At 41.7% G+C, this 20,520-nt stretch overlaps 1 protein-coding gene across 1 annotated transcript in view; it reads left to right on the forward strand.

Moving 5' to 3' along the window:
- Positions 1-3: 3 nt before the first annotated feature.
- GAS6 (growth arrest-specific 6) overlaps positions 4-20,520 on the forward strand; it is a gene marked incomplete at its 5' end in the record, with an annotated part of 40,126 nt that continues 19,609 nt past the window's right edge. Inside the window, 3 exons of the mRNA XM_010083920.1 lie at positions 4-105; positions 14,183-14,207; positions 15,008-15,070. Of these exons, the coding sequence (XP_010082222.1) occupies positions 4-105; positions 14,183-14,207; positions 15,008-15,070 (190 nt within the window). The remainder of the gene's footprint in view (positions 106-14,182; positions 14,208-15,007; positions 15,071-20,520) is intronic.

Here is a 20,520-nt window from a genome sequence, read left to right on the forward strand (position 1 = left end):
CAGATCTTCGAGGAGACCAAGCAAGGGCACCTGGAGAGGGAGTGCGTGGAGGAGCAGTGCAGCAAGGAGGAGGCCCGGGAAGTCTTTGAGAACGACCCCGAAACGGTAAGGGAGCAGAGCCGCCGCGGGGATGGGGGTTGGTTGTTCGGCTCTGTCCCCCCACCGTCCCTCCGTCCACCTGCGGCTGGGCGCCGGCTGCCTGCACGGCTGGGGCAGCCGCCGGGACAGCGCCGGAGCCGGCCTGGTGGCTGGGAGCGAGGAGGAGGAGGAGGAGGAGGAACCAGAACGATTAGGTGAAGGACTCGAAGGCACACAGCGTGACTAGCGCTCAGCCTGCGCAAGGGCTGTGTCGGTGCTGCCCGGTTAGAAATGCCTCGGGGGGGATGCTCTGGGTGAGCCTGGCCCTGCTGGCACCGCTGATGGCTCCGGAGGGTGGAAGGGCCCCGTTCGCCCGTGGTGTAAATCCACAGAGCAAAACCAGTGCACGTTCATGCTGTGGCTTCTCTATCCCGACACCTTACCATCCCTCTTTCCTTCACACTTCCATCCCAGCTGTATTTGAAATCCCCTTAATGTCGTGGCATATGTCAGAATAGGGGCTTCTCAGAAGAAGTGTGTCATAAGTGGATTAATCCTTTTGGACCCTATGCAGTTTGATTAGCATTTTGGAATCAGTAGGTTCAGGACCTGTCACTACAACAGCAGGAGGGCACGTGTACAGGAATGTGGTGCTGCTGCACTTCTAACGTTGACCGTGGCTTCACACAGTTCCAGCCTGCACACTGCAAGTGGAGCTGACTTTTCCAGTCTTCTCAAGGCTGCCTTTCACTTCAGTCGTCTTCTCACTTTGGACAGCATGTGGATGCAGTTGTGTTGCTTTACTAAGCTTGGCTTACTCTTCCAATTACTTTACACCGCCTCTCTATGCTGTTTTGGATAGGCTGTTCTCATTGCAGAGATTATCTGGCATTGATGTAGCAGTGGGAAGTGGATTTTCTCAGTGCTCAAACTGAAGCTTGATATTGCACAGTGTGTTCCTGTTAATGGTGTGATGCTCTAGGGAGACGATAGGACAGAGAGAGATTTTATGTGTGTGTGTGTGTGTGTGTGTGTGTGTGTACACAGAGACACACACCACAGGCAAGGGAGGGACTCATTGGAGGAGATATTTTATGTTTCACTCAGACAAGTCTTGACATGTGTGTTTCATTAGCAGGCTCAGCACTGGATATACGGTGCAGTAGCTTGTTGTCACAAGGCACTAGTAAGCATGGCAAAAGCAGTGTGATGCTGGCTTTTCTTTTTGACAGTCTTTAATTTAGAGCGTAATATGGAGCACTTGGCCAGGCAGTGTTTGTCGGTACACCTCTTATGTGTATGTGGAGTCACATCTGCTTGCAGCAGTATTTGCTTCTGTTCTGTAAAACTGAGCTAGTACAGAATATGGATAGTTGGAAAGTGGTGAGAGTGTCTGGCACAGCCATTTCCATCTTCACGTCGAATAACATGTCTTTAAGCACAGTATAGATATTTACTATATAGCAGTAAATGCAGCAAAAATATCCCAAATGGCATTTTGTAGTATCCTGGAAAAAAGGTGATCTGAGGTCACCAGTTTGGCTGATTGGCTTTTGGCCAAGAGAGTAGCCAAAGGCAATGCATTGATAGGTCAGTTTAGAGTGTGGTAGACCATGTAAATGTGTCAGGAGTTTTTAGCAATATTTGGTGCTTATTTTGTATATTGAAAAAAACACACTTCTCCTGCTGTAATGAAAATAGTGAAATCATTTTAGTTTAAAATCTTTTCATGTGTAATATAAATTCTATATACAGCAACACAAACATTCTGTCATTGCAAATTATTTTTATTTTTTTGGTGCATTTCCTTTGTTACTGCCGCGTGGTCTCTCTCTAGCCCTGAAAACCCCTGAAGAAATATCACTAAGGCTAGACAAGCTTATCATAGAATCATAGAATCATAGAATGGTTAGGGCTGGAAAGGACCTTAGAGATCATCTAGTTCCAACCCCTCTGCCATGGGCAGGAACACCTCCCACTAGACCAAGTTGCTCAAAGCCTCATCCAGCCTGGCCTTGAACACCTCCAGGGATGGGGCATCCACAGCTTCTCTGGGCAACCTGGGCACGTTTCTAGTGTCTGTGCCCCCTTCCTTATTTTATATGTGCTTCTACACCAAAGTACTGTATTTTATAACACTTTTAGGTCTGCAGTGACGTAAGATCCTACCTTTTCTGAGACACAAAACTCCCAAGAGCTGTGAACTTGCTTGTTATGTGCAGTATGCCCTGCTCCTTAATATTACTTTGCTTCGGTTTGACTGGGAAGCAAGTGTGTTACTGCCTACTGGGGGGATTTATGGCCCTTCCTATCCATTTTGCAATCAGTGTGTGACACAAAGGCAGCAGCTTCTGTTCAGTAGCAGTTTTCTAATGCATGGTGGCAGAGGTCACGTATGTGGGCTGTTATTTTTCTCCACATTGGAAGCCTTCAGTGCTTTGTAAGGCGTAGGTGACTGCTCCTCCAGCAGTACCTGTGGATTTGATGGGCAGAGCATTTTCCTCATCTGCTCTTTCATCTGACTTGATCTTTTCACATCTCCTTAGTACGCACCTGAGGTAATGGAAGTGTTTCTTAAATGCTAGGAAGTTATTGTGCTGTCATTTCACTGATGCTGCCTTGTAGGTCCTGTCCTGGTGACTGACAGAAGAAGGAACTAGCTGAGACAACCCTGACTCAGGAAAGATGAAGATTGTTGATAAACAACACCAAGCAGTTTGAAGAATTACAGTAAATGTCGTCACGCCTCAGCATGTTGTCAGGCTGCAGTTGATCCATGCTGGTAAAGTGAGGTCTTCTTATTGACCAGGCAAATGTATGGATTACTGTTGACAGCTGGTGATTCCTTGCAGTTTAGGAAGGCTGAAATTTTTGTCTCTGCCTGCTGCACCTGGTCCGAGAGATCAACTATGTAGGTCGTAGCAGAAAGAAACAGCTACAGCGCTTTTTGCCCTGCACTGAGCCCTATGGCTAACCTTGTAGTAGGCAAGCCGTGGGGAACATATTGGAGCACTGGTGAGCTGTGCTGTTGCATCTCACAGGTTTTATGCTTTAAAGCAGCAGAGAACATAGGCATTTGGCTGTTTACTGTCCTATGGGAGCAGTGGTCTTGCAGCCTTGACAACTGCAGGTTAGTTTGAGATTAGTTAATAGCTTGCTGCTCCTATTTGACCTCCAGACGTCAGCCAAGGCTTGCGATGTGAGCACACAAATTCTTAACTCTCCTACGGCTGTGTGAAGAATATTTTAAGGCCTAATTTCCAGACCTGTGACTTAAAGATGTGATATGAAATTGCATTAACTGGTTTAAATCAGACAGCTCAAGAAGTTCAGGTAAGATGAAGCAAGGCTGTAGTGTAGCTTACATGGTGATTCCCAGGTGAAAACATAGCTTGATCCAGACAATTATAATATCTAGCCAAGAATAACATTTAATGGTAAGATACTTACTGGTCTATCCAGTAAATAGGAATGAAATGTCATTTACCTATACCAGAGCATCTTTTTTTCTGTGCCTTCCATTGCTTCAGTGATCAGCTTTCCCAAGCAACATCTGCAAGTGGTCAGCAGAAGATACACATTCTCTGAAACCTGAATGCGGGTGTTGCCACATGTGTGATTACTTACATCAACTGCTAAGAATAGTGTGTTAGGCGGGGCTAAGTAGCCATTCATTTGGCCAGTGCAGCCTTTGTCTTTTATGTTTCGGAAAATATAAATAACAGCTCACCCAGACTGGAGGAAGGAAGATCAATTGAATCATTTTTAGGTTGCTTTTTTTTTTTTTAGGAGGCAGAACAAAACTCAGGTCTGTGCTATTTGTATGACTATACATGGTAAAAACAAGTGTGAGCCTAGGTTAATGAGTCTTACAACCCATCTTTTTCATGAAGCTGATCATAACATCCTTAGATATTACTACAGAATTCTGGGATGGTTCCTGTTTTGTAATTTCATTTATGCTAGAGGTACCAAACAGGAAAAAGAAAAGATAATATGGTGGGGGAAAAAAAGGATTAAAAACATGTTCGTGGGAGGTATGAGGACTGTTTCTAAATGTGATCTATTAAAAAGATATGCTAGGTGTGATAGATGGAATGAAGTTGCAAAATGTTTTGGATATAGAGATAAGAATGTTATCTTATTTCAAATGTTGATGAGGCCTTATAAAAAGCAGTACTGCAGAAATATTTGACCTTGGTATGCAGTCAAGGTATTACAGCTTGTTAACCAACTGATAAACTGCTCTGGAATTCGGTTGACCTATTCTAAAAATGTGGGCATCCAAGCACGTAAAACAAAGGGCAGAAGGGAGTGTAGTTGATGGTGTTCTTGGAAACGTTGGATTTCACTAAAGAATAAATACAGAAAAAAAGTGTCCTTGTGCAAGGAGTTTCTCTGTTTTGAAAGGCTCAGTGTAGAGAAGGTGTGTGAATGCAGCTTCTTATCATTTGATGCCATGGTTTATCAGTATGGCAGCTGTCCCAGCACATCTTGCTTGCTGTTGTGACTGTTGGAAGAATTACTGGTCTTCCTGTGGGTCACCATTGAAACTGCTGCGCTGAATACCTGGAAAGGTGTTAGGCCCACCAGAAGTGCTGACACAGGTCAACCTGGCCACCAGTGTTTACTGTTTAAGGATTTGTCCCTCAGTGGAGTACCTTGGAAAGCCACCTGGTTTTCATACACGTGCAGAACAAATGTCTGATTCACAGGCAGGCACATGAAAAGTTCTCCTGCTTTTTGAGGGATTTACATCCAAACTGCTGTTTAAATCTATGGCTTGTCAGATACACAAAATACTGGCAGAGAATCACAGGATAACTCGGGCTGAAGGGGTCTAAAGAGGTGTCCAGTCCACTCATCTAGTTCAGTCTGCCACTCATGGCAAGGGCAGCAGTGAGACCAGAGCAGGGCTTCCGGGGCTTTTTGCAGTCACGTCTTGAAAATTACTGATCCTAACAAAACATCCAGCAACGTCAGCATTCTTTCTGCTCATCTGGGTTTATCGAGAAGCTGAAATGCAGATGAAGCAATATATAGGGTGTGGTAATGGTCAGTTCGCTTGTGTTTTGTAGTGTTACAGGCTTGTTGGCTTTATTTCCTTCTCCCATCTTTCTCTCATTATGATAACACATGAACTGCATGTATGGACTAGAGTCATCCAAACTTTACTCTGATCTTTTTGGAGGGGTGCTTGGCAGACAATATTTAGGTTTTATTTCTAAGAATAGCAAGGTAGATACACATTTGTAAATGCTAATCAGAAAAGTATGAAGGCATGTAGGGGGAGGAGAGTTAAGCAGTGTAAAATTTCTTTGAGTAATTTAGTGAATGTTGTGTAGTCTAGACATGAAAAATACTGATATCATCTTTAAATACAGATGTCATCATCCCTGTATAGAATATTCCTTTCTAGATCCAGGCAAAAATCTGGTTTTATTTGCTGTGAAAATTATTCTCAATATACCAATTTGTTATAGCACTTTGGCAGAGAGTGGAAGAAGGGCTAGATTTACAGCTGGTATAAATTTCTATATCTCTTCTTGTCGGTGCAGAATTCATCCAAGAGAGCCAAAAAGTTACCAGAGAACTCTGTGCTGATGATTTAACCTTGGGCTCAGTGTACAAAAGAATGGATTCCCAGGCACAGTGATACTTGCTTAATAGATTTTGAGAAAGTAAATACTGAGAGATTTAGACTTTTGTCCAGGAATGGGTTGAAGGCGAGAAGAAGGAAGTAGAAAAGTTCGAGTGCCCAGATATACGCCACAATGGCATCCCAGCTGCCTGCCTGCAGCTTCTTATAAAGGAAACACAAGATGGGAGAGAGTCGTACCAGATCCCAGTGGGTCTAACTTCTGGAAGGCAAGCAGACTGGGACTGTGGAGCAGGATGCATCTGTCTGTTTGGTGGTACAGACACAGCATTTGTGTGTGGTGGTGAAGTTCAGTAGCAGGAGGGTGACAAAAGTGCTCCTGCCTGCCTTAGAAGGCCGGTCATACATTTGTTAGCTAAATACTGCTTTATCAAAAGCTATTGAGAAGGGTGAGCAAAGTTTGCTGTTGGTGGAAGCAGACACAGCTCCATTAACTCTGCTGGACTCATGCCTACCTGATCTTTATCTGTTTCCAGTCACGTGAGTTTAGCCCAGAAGTTCAGAACAGACCTGGAAATACCGAAACACCGTGTCATTGAAAGCACTACATGCTAAACCACCTGTGTAGCAGGAGGGAAGAAACAAGAGAAAACGAAAGTGATGAATATTATGGTGAGGTGCTGTTTGAAGATAGGCTGGAAAAAGATGCTCAGAATGGTAAACTGAAGCAGGGGGATACAGGTTTGGGTCAAGAAGGAAGATAATGGAAAAAAACAGATTAAATTATTGTCTGTTTTTTAAAGGAATACAATAGCTTTAAATAAATATGTCAGAGGGGAAAAAAGCCAATTAAAAATTAAGAAGACTGTTTTGTGGCTAAGGGGTCATTTACTTTTCTTTTTAAATTAAAAAAAAGGAGGAGCAGCCTACTGGGATTTAATACAGGGTTTGTTGGTACAGCTGCAGACGAATCAGGTAAGAGAAACATTGAATCTGTATAAATTGGCAGTTGTGATTCACATGTGCTCCAAACTGTAAGTGAACTTAATGAATTACAAGCAATTACTTTCTAAAAGTATGAAGAACAAGAATGGAATCAGCGTCAGAGACTTAGAAGACACTGAGAATGGACATAGCAAGGGAGCTGCAGACAGCACGACTGCTCAGGACACAGAGATGGGATATGAAAAGGGGAAAACTTTGGGGCAGGACAGTTACTAAAGAAGCAGCAAAAATGTTCATTATCTCATACTTCAGTCCCCAGTGCAGTAATTCAGCAAGTGCTAAATGACTAAAACCATGACGATTTGAAAACAGAACCAGTGGAAAGGGAGGGAAGGGATTCTTCCAGTTTACTTCTCCTCCACTCACATAATAGTCTTTTCAGCAATTGCGTGGACTGATTTAAGGAACTGATCTAAAGAAAAGTAGCTGGGAGGGAAAAATTATCATTTTTGCAGCTGGAACAGTTCCCTGGTCCAGGTCACCACACACCTTCACAAAGTGTTGCACCAACACATTGCAAATGACAGTGTGGGTTAGGATGGGAGGGCCAGGTGCCAGGGGAGAAGCAGAAAGGGTCATCACAGCTCATGCTCTCCAAGAAGTGAATGAATAACCAAGCCTTGGAGAATCTGACTGAAGTTTTTCAGCAGGTCTCCCTTCCATATTTGTACCTCCATCAGTGTTTTGTTATGACTTGCTGTTCTAGAGGCTCTCCACACATGCACATGGCTGTGGGGAAGCTTCCTTATTTATTGTTTCGGATTTTCCTCCTGTTCCTTTGAGCATCAGCAGTGGGAGCCAAAGGAAGAGCAAAGCTGGAAAGTAAGGAGGATACCCAGAGAGGGGGACAGCATTGGTGTTGTCTTTGCTCTGCACAGCTGCCAGGACAGAAGGGTGCATAAACGAAGAGGTAAAAGGGGAATGGGTCATGGCTGCACTGTACCAAATCACATGCTTCTGGAGAGCTGACACATTGTGCCAACTCCTGGAACAGGGAGTCATAGTTCAATTCCGGAAAACGTTTAGGACAGGAACAAAAAATAAAAAGTTACTTAGTTATTAAAATAATGAACAGGGAAGTATGAGATCAGATTCTGTCGCAAGGGCCTAGTGTTGTCTCAGATGTCACTTCCCTATTCCTTGCTTGCCTGTCCCCTCTGATGCCAAATCCAGCGATGCCTTAAAGTGGCTGTTACTGTGAGTTGCAACCTCTGCAGGTAAGCAAAATCGTAAGAAATACTAGAATTAGATTACAGGAAGGAGGAAGATAGAGTATTTCTTCACTTCAATGGATAAAATGTTACAGAGCCTATAAGAGAGATTACAAACATTTAAGTCATCTTGGATGGGATATATAATCTCTTCTGGTTTAAATATGGCTTAAATAATTGCAGAGCAACGACACAATACAGAATGTTGAAGGGAGACAGTGTTTTACTTATTCTAGGTGTTTTGTCAGATCCTGGTTTGCTTAGTGTGACTGAAGTTTCTAAGTGAGCGTTAGTTTAATCACACGTAAAAATATTGTAACTATTGCAACAAGTAAGGATGCAAACAAGCAACACTGAGTGAAGATCTGTTATCAAATTGGGTACCTCTTTTCAAATGGCACATTGATACAGCTGGTGGAAAAGAAGCCTTTCAATCCTGAAGCAGTGGAGGAAACCTCAAGGCACTTGTGGCTGGATTGCATTAAGAATAAATTAAAAGCACATGCAACCAACTCATTGGAATCACTCTACAAATGGTTTTTGTTGGAATATTTGGCCCTTGGCACCAGTTACATCCATTTCACACTGTTACTGTCCAATCAAACCCTGCCTCGGGCCACATATAGAAATCATCTTTTTGTGCCCCCTACATCGTCACAAATGTAAAGTATCTGTGTTTTGCTTGGCTGTAACATACAGGAATTATTTTTTTTTCTCCTTTTCTCTCTTTTATTATTTTTTTCCTGTAATCGTGAGTTCTAATAGTTGGTGGGTTTTTCCTCATTGCAGAGCAACATCTTTTGCTGAGGTGGCACTTCAATATGCTGCTGGGAAATCGTCCTGCCTCTCAGAAAAGGGTGAGGGAAGGTATAGCAATAGATGTTTTTTGTTTCCAGTCTTCAGGGTTCTGCAGAGATGCCTAGTTTCTAGGAAGCAGGTGATGTTAGAGAGGGTGGTCTTGAATGCTTCTTGTTTGGAAAGATGAACAACTCGGAGGAAGGGGCAGACATAGTCTTTGTGCAGCAGAATAGATGGACAGTGAAACGGATGCTCTGCAAATGGAGACAAAATCTAAAAGCTACCCTAAACAACAGTAACTCTGGAGGTAGGAGATGAGACTTTGAGGCTGCTTTTTAAAATTCTAAATTGTGGAGCTGTTTAATTACATTGTACAGGAGGAAGGCCTAATCATTCAGCCTGAGACTTGCTATGCATCAAAAGCCTAGGACTGAGTTTAAAACAAAGCAGAGAGCTCTTGAGCATTAATGAAATTTGCGTTCTCAGGTTATAACAGTTGAACAACTGGTGTTGGTGTAAAAGCAAACCCAAGTCAAACACTAAATTGCAGCCGATCATGGTTGGTAGTGGCCATTTCTCTGCAAGGACAGTGCATGCCTGCAGTGTGGAAGCATGAAGTACATTTCTAAACAAGGAGGTCAGGCCATGCCCAAGACAAACATTCAGTCCTGAAGGAAAGAGGAAAAGGAAGAGTCATTATATGGAAATGAGCATATGGGAGTTGTCACTGCTCTCTAAGAGGTAATCAGGAAACTAAGAAAGTGCTTTTTAGAAATTACCATTGCTAATACAAGTCTGTGAGATCCTGTGGTGTTTGCAGTGTTTCAGTCACAGAATTGCAGAATCACAGGGTGGTGGAGGTTGGCAGGCATCTCTGGAGGTCATCTGGTCCAACCTCCTGCTTAGGCAGGCCCACTGAAAGCTGGTTGCCCAGGAACATGAACTTCTGTAGACTATGTCTTTTATCTGCTGCCACTACAGCTCAGATGTGATTTTGATTAGATTCATTGCTGATCAGGCTTAACTGATCTAGTACTCAAGCAAAACCAACAGAAGCAGTTGGGAGGCCCTCTTGGCTGAGGTTTCCAGTGTTGCCAATTACTTTAAGCAACAGTGAGAACATTTTTCCTGGTGTAGACAGGGTCATTGTTATGTTTTCAGAAGGGTTATTTTTATACGGTGACTCATGTTAACGCTTGTTCTGATTTAGTGTTCTTCCACCTTCACTAAAAATGCAGTGGGACTAATGCATACCCAGTATAATTTCACTAATTTATGGATTTTACCACTAAGGGAAGAGTTTGGCCATAGAGTTGAAAAGAGATGGTGACCCCAGTCACATTGTTGGTTTCCTTTGGCAGGGAAGCTGACGTAGGTACTTCTGCCCCTTCAATTCCACAACCCTGCTGTTGCTGTTCTCCTTAGTTGTTTCAATACAGGGTATTGGGGGGGCGGCTCCAGGGATACTAATTCTTAACTATTTCACTGCAACCATTAACATTTGGAAGAAAAAACAAGTATAAAATGAACAACCTGGAGTTTTGCGGGGGGCAGGGGGAGGGCGTTTGGGTTGGGTTTTTTGAGGACACTTTTAAACTTAGGCTCTCTGTTCATTTTAGCTACCACACTATGTGCTGTAGTGGCTGTGTTATAAGCATATCAGGATAAGAATAAGCTCTGGATGTAGGTAGGAGAGGAACTTCTTAACCCCATGAAAAAATGTTTGGTGTCACTCTACCCTGAAATAAAAGCATGCACTCTTCGGTCTTGCACTACTGTTGTGGAAACCAATAATTGTGTTTAATGCATTGAAAGACCTGCTTCTAGCGTGTACATGTGTTTGTGTGGAAGGGGTGAGGGCTGTAGAGCTTAAATCTTTTCTGTTAAAGCACAGCTCTGTCTCCTGGACAGCAAAGACAAATCTCTTGAACTGAGATGAAATAAGCAAGCCAGGACTTGCCTGGAGGGACTGGCCTTGTGCCGTACTTTCCATTTCACTGACAGGGTAGAAACTTGTAGATGTGAGGCACAGTCTTTCCTCTTTCTCCTTCTTTACCTGAGATCTCTGCTGAGCTATACTTCTGGTGGCACACGACACGTGGCGTGTAACCTATACTACCTGCCAGTCTGTGGGCTGTGGGTGCCCTGGTGCCAGGCCCTTGTCTACTGAAGCTTCTGGTGTCCCAGTCATGCTGGTTGATAAGTGGGAACCAGAGAGACAGAAAGTGTGTTGGGTCACAAGGAGGGGTGGAAATACATTAAGGTTTCCATGGTAGGAGCAGACATAAAGGTTGGAATTGTTGAAACGATGGTTGTGAAGGTTGGTCTCTTGTGGAGGTTGGTGCTTCTGCAAGGTATTGTCTTCCTCTTATATGCACGGGGACATTACTACTGAACAGTACTTGGTGCAGTCACTGTCTGTAGAGCACCCTATCCAGAGGATGTTTGTACAATATGTATGTTTGTCCAATATGTATTTGTTTATGGCTTTTTATTTTAAAAAAGCACATTGTTTCTGCTTTTATTTACAGCAGTAATTAGGAAAGCAAATCCAAAGGGGAAGGGATGACAACATTTAAATATTGACTTCTTTACCAGATTCCAATCTGATAACTTGACACTTACTGTAATTCTGTGGTGACTTTTGCTACCACAGTGGCCACAGTTAAATAATCTCTTGCATTTTGATCCTGTGAATACTGAGTAGCTTCTGGATGGTGAGATGTTTGGTGAAATTTAAGTTGACTAGTTGAGAAATCAGCAAAGTAGCAACAGAGAATCTTTCCTAACTCCTTGCTAGCAAGACTCAAAGCATTTCTCTTGGCATTTTTGTTGGGATCGTGAAAATACAACTGAAGACTTCTGGTGGAGGGAAGATGAGTCTCTGACTTTTAACAGGGACCTGACCCTGTATAGGGCATTCATCTTTCTTGGCATCTGTGGGTCATTAAGACTTAGTACAGCACAAAAGACAGAAAACACATTGTAGAGTTGAGCACTCACACAAGAAATAATGCATGTCTGGCTGTCTTTCTGTGCAGGTTAGGCACAACTTGAATTTTTAACTGGGAAAATGTGTTTTTTGAAAAGAGGTTGCTACTTTCAGTTAAGTAAGTTCCTTTTCTCAGGGTGGAAGATCATTCATCCTTCATTCTTAATTAACCTTTTGGGTCAATGGAAATACATTGTCATTGTATTTCTAGAAGCCCGTTATAAGGAAAACTGATTATGGAGAAAAATTAAAAGTTAATCATTCAAGAATGAGTAATGTTAGAACCTGGGATCATGTTGCTTTATTTTGGAATGATATTATTGTCAGGTCCTGATCAGCAAGCAGTTTTGCATGACATAAGCAAATACGGAAGATAAGGGTTAAATTTCTATTAATAGCCTCCTGTTTAAATCACTTACCTCTGTTACATACCTCATGAAGTAAAGCTTGTGGTGGTACCACGTCTCAAAGTTTCACTCTTCTATTGTTCAACTGGCATTGAATCAATGTACAGTCAGTTTGCATTTGGAAGGTTGTTTGTATAATGAAAATAACTAGTTACCTTAATCTTTCATTCAAAAGTAAACCCTATACAACTTTTCGAGCACTCAACTCATTCATCAGAGGTCAAGGAGAAAATGAAGTATATTGAATAAAGGGGAAACAATTAAAAAAAATGTTTGGAATATTTCATCACATGCCGCTGTCTTTTTCTCCTTGAGTGCTGGCTGCTGTTCAGTTTGTGGTTATAGCACAGCTGGGTGCTCATCTGAATACTTAGACTGTTTAGCTTTACTTTTATTTTTACTGCAATTTTGACTTGTCTTTTCCAAAACCAAACCTTAAAAACAAAGAGAGGGAGAGGGGATTGTAGTGAGTTCTGAGATCCTCACTCAGTTTGTTAACCTGAAGAGATATTACAAAGCTCAACCCTAAAAGATGCCAAGCCTATTACCCTCATGTCAGAATTGAAAATTAAAATAAACATAAGCTACTTCTACTTCTTTATGGATGCTCTCATGATTTAGGCTGAATTTCACACAGGACATTTCAGTAACTGGAACATATTTGCCAGAAGCGATTGATTTTTCTGGTGAATGACAGCAATGCAAAACTTTTAGTTTATATGACCTTGTCAACCAATTGATTGCATTGGACAGTCCAGGTCAAATTGAATTACGGTGTGTGCCTGTCTTTGTGGTAAGTACATGCCTGTATATACGCATGAGCTTATCCAAACATCTGTAATAAGAGGAGAAGATAAAGTAGTTTCTTATCTTGCATGTTGTATAGACCAAATTAATTTTGTAGAATACAGGATATTTACTGTCCCAATCTCACTGCAGTTAGTGTTATACAAAAATTGCTCATGTTGTATGAAAGAGAATTGTACTATCCATATGCTTCATAATTACCTGAGAAATGGTTTACTTTAACAAAAGTATTAATCATCGATTCCCTCATTGCATGCTCCAATTATAATTTTAATAGCACTTCAACTAGTGATTTACACATTACGAACTCCGGTATGAAGTGAAATTGGAAAGAAATCCTTTTTCCTGGCCATGAATTTTTTGTATTTTTTTAAGTATGTGGCTTAATGATCAGTTTAGGCCAATCCTTCCCACCCGGCCATGCAGCACAGCTTCATTTTCCTGCTCTTTCTCTGTGTTCGTGCAAGCAATCATGTGACTGGCAAGGTCTCACCAGGCTGAATGTTCTTCTAACATGCAAGGTTAGATCCATATCACATCAGCAAAGTGCTGCTCTCACTGTATAGCTAGAGTTTGTTGACACAAGGTAGGGAACAGTAATGCGTGGACATGTTCTCAAGGAGTAGTGGGAATGCCTTTTGCAGTCCGGTTTTAGGTCAATAAAAGTAAATTTTCCCCTCACTTGCAAACTTTCAGCATTCCGTTCTTTGAGTGGTCAGTGTCCATGATGTGATGGAGGGGGCGGTTTGGTAATGGGTACTGGTCAGCTGTAGGGTGCTCATTGTTGCAAGAGCAAAAGGTGACCTTTTATTTTAGTGGTTATGGTGTTAGGGTGCTGCTCGTGTCCTGCATCGGCAGAGGGCTTCCAAGGAGGCTCTGGGTGACTAAGTGCTTCTGTACTTTCCCCCTGGGGTTTTGTTCCCAGATTCTTCTTCCTCCCCCTACTTGCTCCCCATTTTTAAAGGTGTAAATCAGCACCTTTACCTCTTGGATAGTGGGTAAGTGGCTTCATGCTCAGTCTGTGCCACTTACAGGTCAGCTGATGTCAAAAAATACCTTGAGACTGGAGCTAATGCTTCTTTCCTTTTCAAAAGACAAAATGTATGTATGATGCTGTGCTACTTCTGTCTCTGAATAAAAAGAAATTAGGATGTTTTTGTTTGGACTTTGTTAAACCATTGCCATGCAAGACCACCAAACTAACCGCAGCTCTTAAATAGTATGACAATAGAAGCAAATATTATTCAATAAATCTTTGTTGTTTTTTTTTTCCCCTCTCCTACAGGAATATTTTTACCCGAAATATGTGGGTGAGTTGCAGCTCTTACTTTCACTTTGTGGCAGTGCTGGTATGTGGTGCCTGACACTGGAGCTTGTCACAGCTGAAGTTTCTCCTAAGGAAAGTGATGGAAATCTGATTGCAGTAAACATGGACTTCTAACTTTTAAGACAGACTTCATGTTCTTTATGTGATTTTGGTTTTTACTTATGTAGAGATTTACATAAAGAGATCCTTTATGTGTTTTCTGCATGTTAAAATGTTGGTGTTGCATTTCTATCTATAGTTTGCAGCACTAGTAAATAATTTGAAGCGTTCTACGTTTTCCCCTTCTTAACTAACTTAGCTGTTAACTAAGTTCCTTATTTAAAAAAACAAAAGTGCCTTTATTGATTGATCCCCTGGCTTATCCTTTTGACTGTATCATAGTCATGGAATAATATTTTTTTCTATTTGTGTTTAATATGTGGTACTTAAGATCATGAATGACAATGGTTTTAGAAAACCTTGTGTGCTTTTTAGATTCTTTTAAAAAGAGATTTAGTAGGTCAAATTTGAGTAGCTACTAATATGCTTTTAGAATCATAGTAGCATCTGGTAAAGTGATTATCCTCTTCAGATGGCTTATAACTTTACAGTACATCAGAGCTAAAAAATTTTGATTAACTTATAAATTTTAAGGCATCTGGGAGATTGTAATATTGCATAGATTTTGCATCTGCCCACCAAATCCTTGCTTAATGAATCAGCAGGCCAGGTATGATTTTACATGCTTTGAACAGCTGCCATGTCATCTTTACAATGATAACAATTTCATTTTCTGTTCTTTAGCTTGTATTCATAAATATGGGTCGCCGTATACAAGAAGTCCAGATTTCCTTACATGCGTCCATAGTAAGCATTTTTATATTCTATATTGTAGTTAAATGTTCTCTCATGTTACCTGAAGGGGTAGAACCAACTCAGCCATCTCAGTTTTTTTACATTATTTTAGTACTGGCCTTCCTATTCTCTAGACTTGAGACTCTGTATCACTTACCCTGTCTGAGCAATGGAACAAGGCATTTTCTCTTTTATACCCTGTTGGCATCTCACAGTCATCTTTCAGTGCTTTGGTATTTTATGATGCAAGACGTTTCTTTCCCACCAGTTTCCCAAGGTCTGAATAATCTGAGAAGCAAGAGGGGCGAGAGATAGGATTTACCAGAAGGTTGCACACTGTACTTGGCCTTTAATATTCTTTTTCCTTGAATGCTAACTTTGTCTTGCCCCTGTTAAGGAACATTAAGAAAAGCTTCTCGGCAAACCCAGGTTTGTGCCGAACTTCTTTACATTAAAGAGATGAGTTTCACTCTTCGCATGACTGTGGTTTAAATATTGCAACCTTTAAAAATTCAAATCAATTTGGAAGTCAACCCAATATCTGTGTAGAAGGGGAAGGGCTATTTGTTCATCACTAGCACTAGAGATCAGAATTTAATTAACTCTTCTAATACCTCCCCAGTTCCCTCTTGAAGCTTAGCAGTGCTAAAGATATATAGCCACATAAATATTCTAAGTATATTCTGGGAGCAGATCAGTTCAAATGGGGAAAAAAATCACATGTATTTATGTTTATTTTCATTTTTATCCCTGTGTTTCAGTCTTTTACTGGGATCAAGTTTGATTAGCCATGTGTTCTTACCAGTGCTACCAAAGCAGGATCAGGATTTAGTCAAGCTTTCATATTTATAAACTGCATTGCAGCAGCCTTTTTTGAAGAGTGAATTCCAAGGTTAAGAAGTGGTATGACAAGACCTGGTCTGATATAATGCAGCAGTATCACTTACAGATGTTAGAGTCCTCTGAGCTGGGAATTCTCAGACCTGTGGTACCTGTGTTGGCTGCGGTATGCCAGCTGGTTCAAAGTGGGATGTGATAAGGCTGAATGGTTCCTGTTGCTCATGTGTGTGGCATGGCAAAAAAACCTGCTGAAAATGGTGGTATCAACTAAGAACACTTGTTCCAAACAGTTAACAGTGTTTTAGAAATGCAAGTCTAAAGTGTAGTTATGAAAATATCTTAAAAAAAAGAAAAGCTGAATAATTGTTTTTAGGGATTTTTGCCCATTGCAGATGCCATGGTTTGGAAATAAAATTATAATATTTTCCCCCATTAAAATATTTTTAAATGGTGAGTTTTGGCTAGCCATTGTCAATTCACAGGAGAAGTAACAGAGAAGGAGCCTGAAACGCGCTTGGAAGAATGACAGGCTTTGTGCTTGGCCAATTCCAGCGTGCCTCTTAATTTTTCACAGATGCTGCCAAAAGCTCTGTGGGGTTGTGCCTGCAAGACACATTTAAATTTTGTTTCTTAACAGTCTTTCTCCTCTCAAAACAAGGTAGTGGAAGGCTCTTTTAATCTGGCATACAAAGACATTGCACAACCCAAGGGCTGGAGAGTGATTAACTAGACTAGTTTATACTCGCAATAAGGTACAAATTTTAACTGTGACAGTGATTAGACAGTTTAGCAGGGTATTTGAGGATTCTCAGTTACATAAGATCTTTCGATCAGAGTAACAGGTAGGGTTCAGCTCCAGATTCAGAGAGGTAGATGCAGGTGTTTCCAGCATAGGTGCCTGGAGTATTCCCATTAGAGTGGAGAATTAATCTGCAGTCAGTAGTTCTAGGGTGATTCCACTGACCAAACTCCCTCTGCTCTGAGGGCAGCTGAATCACTCTACGGACTCCTTTTATTGTACTGATTAGATCTCCACTGACTGCAATGAGAATTTAAGACAATTGCTTTGCAGATAGATGCTTGCTTTACACATGGATACCTGTACTTTGGTCTGCAAATCTGGATCTTTTTCTACAAGAGATGCTGTAGGGATTTGGTTCTGCAAGAGTTTGAAAAAACTGTACAAGATTTTTTTTTTAAAGTTGCATGTGATCTTAAAAAACACTGTGGGATTTTTGTTAGGTCATGTGTATCTACTTTTTGATAGTGACTGTTGTAATCTTCACAACCTAGCATTTTCCCAACGTATTCTTAATTTGCACTGTTTCATGAATATTGAAAAATAAATGCATGGTACGGAGTAATGAACTGGAAGGAGCCGTCAGCACACTTAGGTAAAGTCTTGTTTCAAAAATGGAACTTCTCTGTCTGCGATTATGAGCCATATATGTGCTATCAGACATAGCTGAAACCACATAAAAAAGTTGTGCTCTTCCTTAATTTTAATACCTTTACTAAAATCTGTCATGTAAATGAATGGAAACAAAACCTGCATTTTGTTTGGCAGAATTACACAGCTGTGAAGCCACCAGGAGAGCATAAGGCTGTGTGTCATGTTCTCAAACTCTTGTGATAAGAGGAGCAAACTATCAGCAAGTGTTGATGCCATAGAAATGTCCACGGTTGTTCTTTGGCCGAGTTACACTCCATTCCTGATCAGCCCTCTGGCTCTCTCCTGCCTTGTCCACGATGGAACACCTTGATGAGGCTCAGGATAAATGCTTATCCTCTCAGCGGCATAGCCCTAGCTAGAAACTGAATCTCTGCTGGCTACAGGAGAGGAAAGCCTCAAGTGAGACTCTGTCTGGAACCACTATATTTTGGCTGTATTTTGATAGAGGTGGATGAAATCGCAACTAGAAATGCAAATTCTTTCAGATGTGGAAATTTGTGATCCTTTATGACCTTTTCTAGAGCTTCTCTCTTCATCTATTTTGACTCAATTGATTCAGCCCACAATATTTAATGGCAGCCATTGCCTGTCATCTGGCAGTTTCTGGCATCTGTTAGTCCTGTTCAGAAGAACACTGGAGTACTGGAGTCTTCATTATAAACATAGGCATAGTGGATGGGTATGTTTGTCATAGTTGTTGAACTTGCTCTAGACAATTCTTATGTCCAAACCTCAAGTAAATACCCTAGAAAGGAGCGGTGAAAGCTTTCATATTGCACAATGTGACAAGTGTAAAGCAATATGAAATTAATACTCCATGGTAATCTTGATGAACTGCAACACTGTGTGCAGCTAACTTCAGTCTTCAGGCAACTCAGTGTGCAGTGCAGCCCAAGAATCTGACTATTTCTTCTTGATGACTATAACACAAATGCTATCTAAGATTACTATGTTCTCTGGCCTTATTTTTATGTGTAACACAGCACCAGTCTTAATGGCTGTCCAAAAGGCAAACAGAAAGTCCAAAAGGCAGTGGGACAACCTGAAACACAGGAGGATCTGTTTGAACATCAGGGAACAGCTTCCACTGTGAGGGTGACCCAGCACTGGCACAGGTTGTCCAGGGAGATTGTGGAGTCTCCATCCTTGGAGCTATTCAAAAGCCATCTGGACATGGTCCTGGGCAACCGGCTCTCAGTGGCCCTGCTTGAGCTGGGGGGGTTGGACTAGGTGACCTCCAGAGGTGCCTGCCAGCCTCAACCAGTCTGTGATTGCTGAGATTCAAATCTAAGGCAGTCAGTGCAAGCAAAAATGCTGTTCGGTGCTTTGTAAGACATCAGAGGGAGTTGCTTCTGCCTGCACCCACAGAAATGTTAAAGTTTTTTCAAAGCAGTCAGTCATGAAGGTGACTTTCAGGGTCACACAGAGGAAGTTAAGAAGAGACATGTAGAAGCAGTATAATCCTGACAAAAGTAGGAGTTAATCCTGACAAAAGTAGGAGTTAATCCAATTCTTAACTTCTCTGAATTTGAGAACCCTGATCAGGCTACTAATCTACAATCAGTTCCTGTCCCTACATACCTCCTTGCCACCCCATATGCCCATCAGTTCACGCATCATGTTTCAGAATATCATGAAGAATCTGAACGGGACATTGGTCTACTGAATGCTGGTCTTGGCAGAACCAGTGTATGAAAAGGGGTCTTTGCTGCTGTTGCTCGCTTCATGTGTACCCACTGAGCACTTTTTGCACTGCAAATCTAGTGTCGCAGACCAGACTTGGTCTGCAGAGGGCTGTTGCTCATCAGGTGCTCTAAACGTACCCGTCCGGTCCACTTTTCATAATCTCTTGCTTTTATCTGGGCTGAACTGGGTTTCTGCTGAGTAGTAAGGATATGTTGCCAAGATTGTAGGATTGCAGAAGGCATTGTTAATGATAGTAATTCTTCCTTTAAAGACTGCTAGTTGCAGCAGCTGCCAACTGTTCCTGTATCATGCACCAAAAGGACTGGGCAGAATCATTGCTTTGTAGCTGGGCTGCTCCCACTCTGGCGTTGCTGGTCAGGCACAAGAAGCTTCCAGTTGTATTCATCAGAAGAGAAGCCTTGTCATTCATTCATGTCATAGGACTTCCTTTTCCAATGCATTCTGTGTGCTGGTGAGCCCAGAGGACAGTGGGACTGACCGTTTAACTGCTCCGGTGTAGAAGGTCAGTCCCATTGCGAATATACTTTCATTCAAGTTTGCTAAGGCTCTGGTCAGGTTCAGGCGTTCTCTGTAGAAGGTGTCATCCATGGCAGACTGGACTGTGACTAAAGTTCACCTAAGTGTGGAAGGTCTGCAGAAGTGCTCTGTCTTTGCTGAACCCTGGGAAGGGATATGTAAACAGCAAGTCCCTTTGACTAGGTGAGCTTTGCAGTCTACAGAATTAGCTTCTGCACTGCTCTTTCCAGTTAAGGTTGTGAAAACAGTTAACACATTTATGTTTTTTGAAGATCACTGATCTAGAACACTGATATAAGAGGTTACTACTACATGATAGCTACCAGCTCCTTTTTTGTGGGGACAAGGGTGTTCTCTCATCCTTCCTTTAGGTATCTCTGCAAAGCACTGTCCCTGGGTGTTTTGTAGATATATGGTATATTTAGGTGAATTTGGACAGGTGACTTCCATTCATTGAGGATTACATTATAGTTTGATATTTGTTCCTCCAGTCCTCCCCAAAGTATGGTGACTATTCTCTTGCTGCTTTCCTATGGAGAAAATCCATTGTCAGCTATTGAAACTTGTCTTAAAAATCAGTGGCAGACTTTACTCTGTGTTGGCCCCATAGGAACATTGTGCTGCCTGTAAACTGGATTAGTGGTTTGCTATTCTTATGCTGTTAACACATTGGTATTTCATTTTTAATGTTGTTTTAAGCAATGGAAAAGCCTAAGCTGGACAGCTCTGACAAAAATTTCAGATATAAACTTTTGCTAGCCACAAATCTATCAGCCCTGGGAAGGTCCTCAACTGAACCACCAAAAGTTATTGAAAAGAGTACCCATCCTTCCTTGAGTCCTTTACTTGCTACCTGCTTTCTGTTTTCTACAAAACTAGGGAGAGTAGAATTACCTTTCTTAAAAATGAGATACTTTGAGTTGTTTCTTTCCAGATGTGCCCTTCA

Source organism: Pterocles gutturalis, unplaced genomic scaffold (assembly GCF_000699245.1).
Source record: "Pterocles gutturalis isolate BGI_N339 unplaced genomic scaffold, ASM69924v1 scaffold15045, whole genome shotgun sequence".
NCBI lineage: Eukaryota > Metazoa > Chordata > Aves > Pterocliformes > Pteroclidae > Pterocles > Pterocles gutturalis.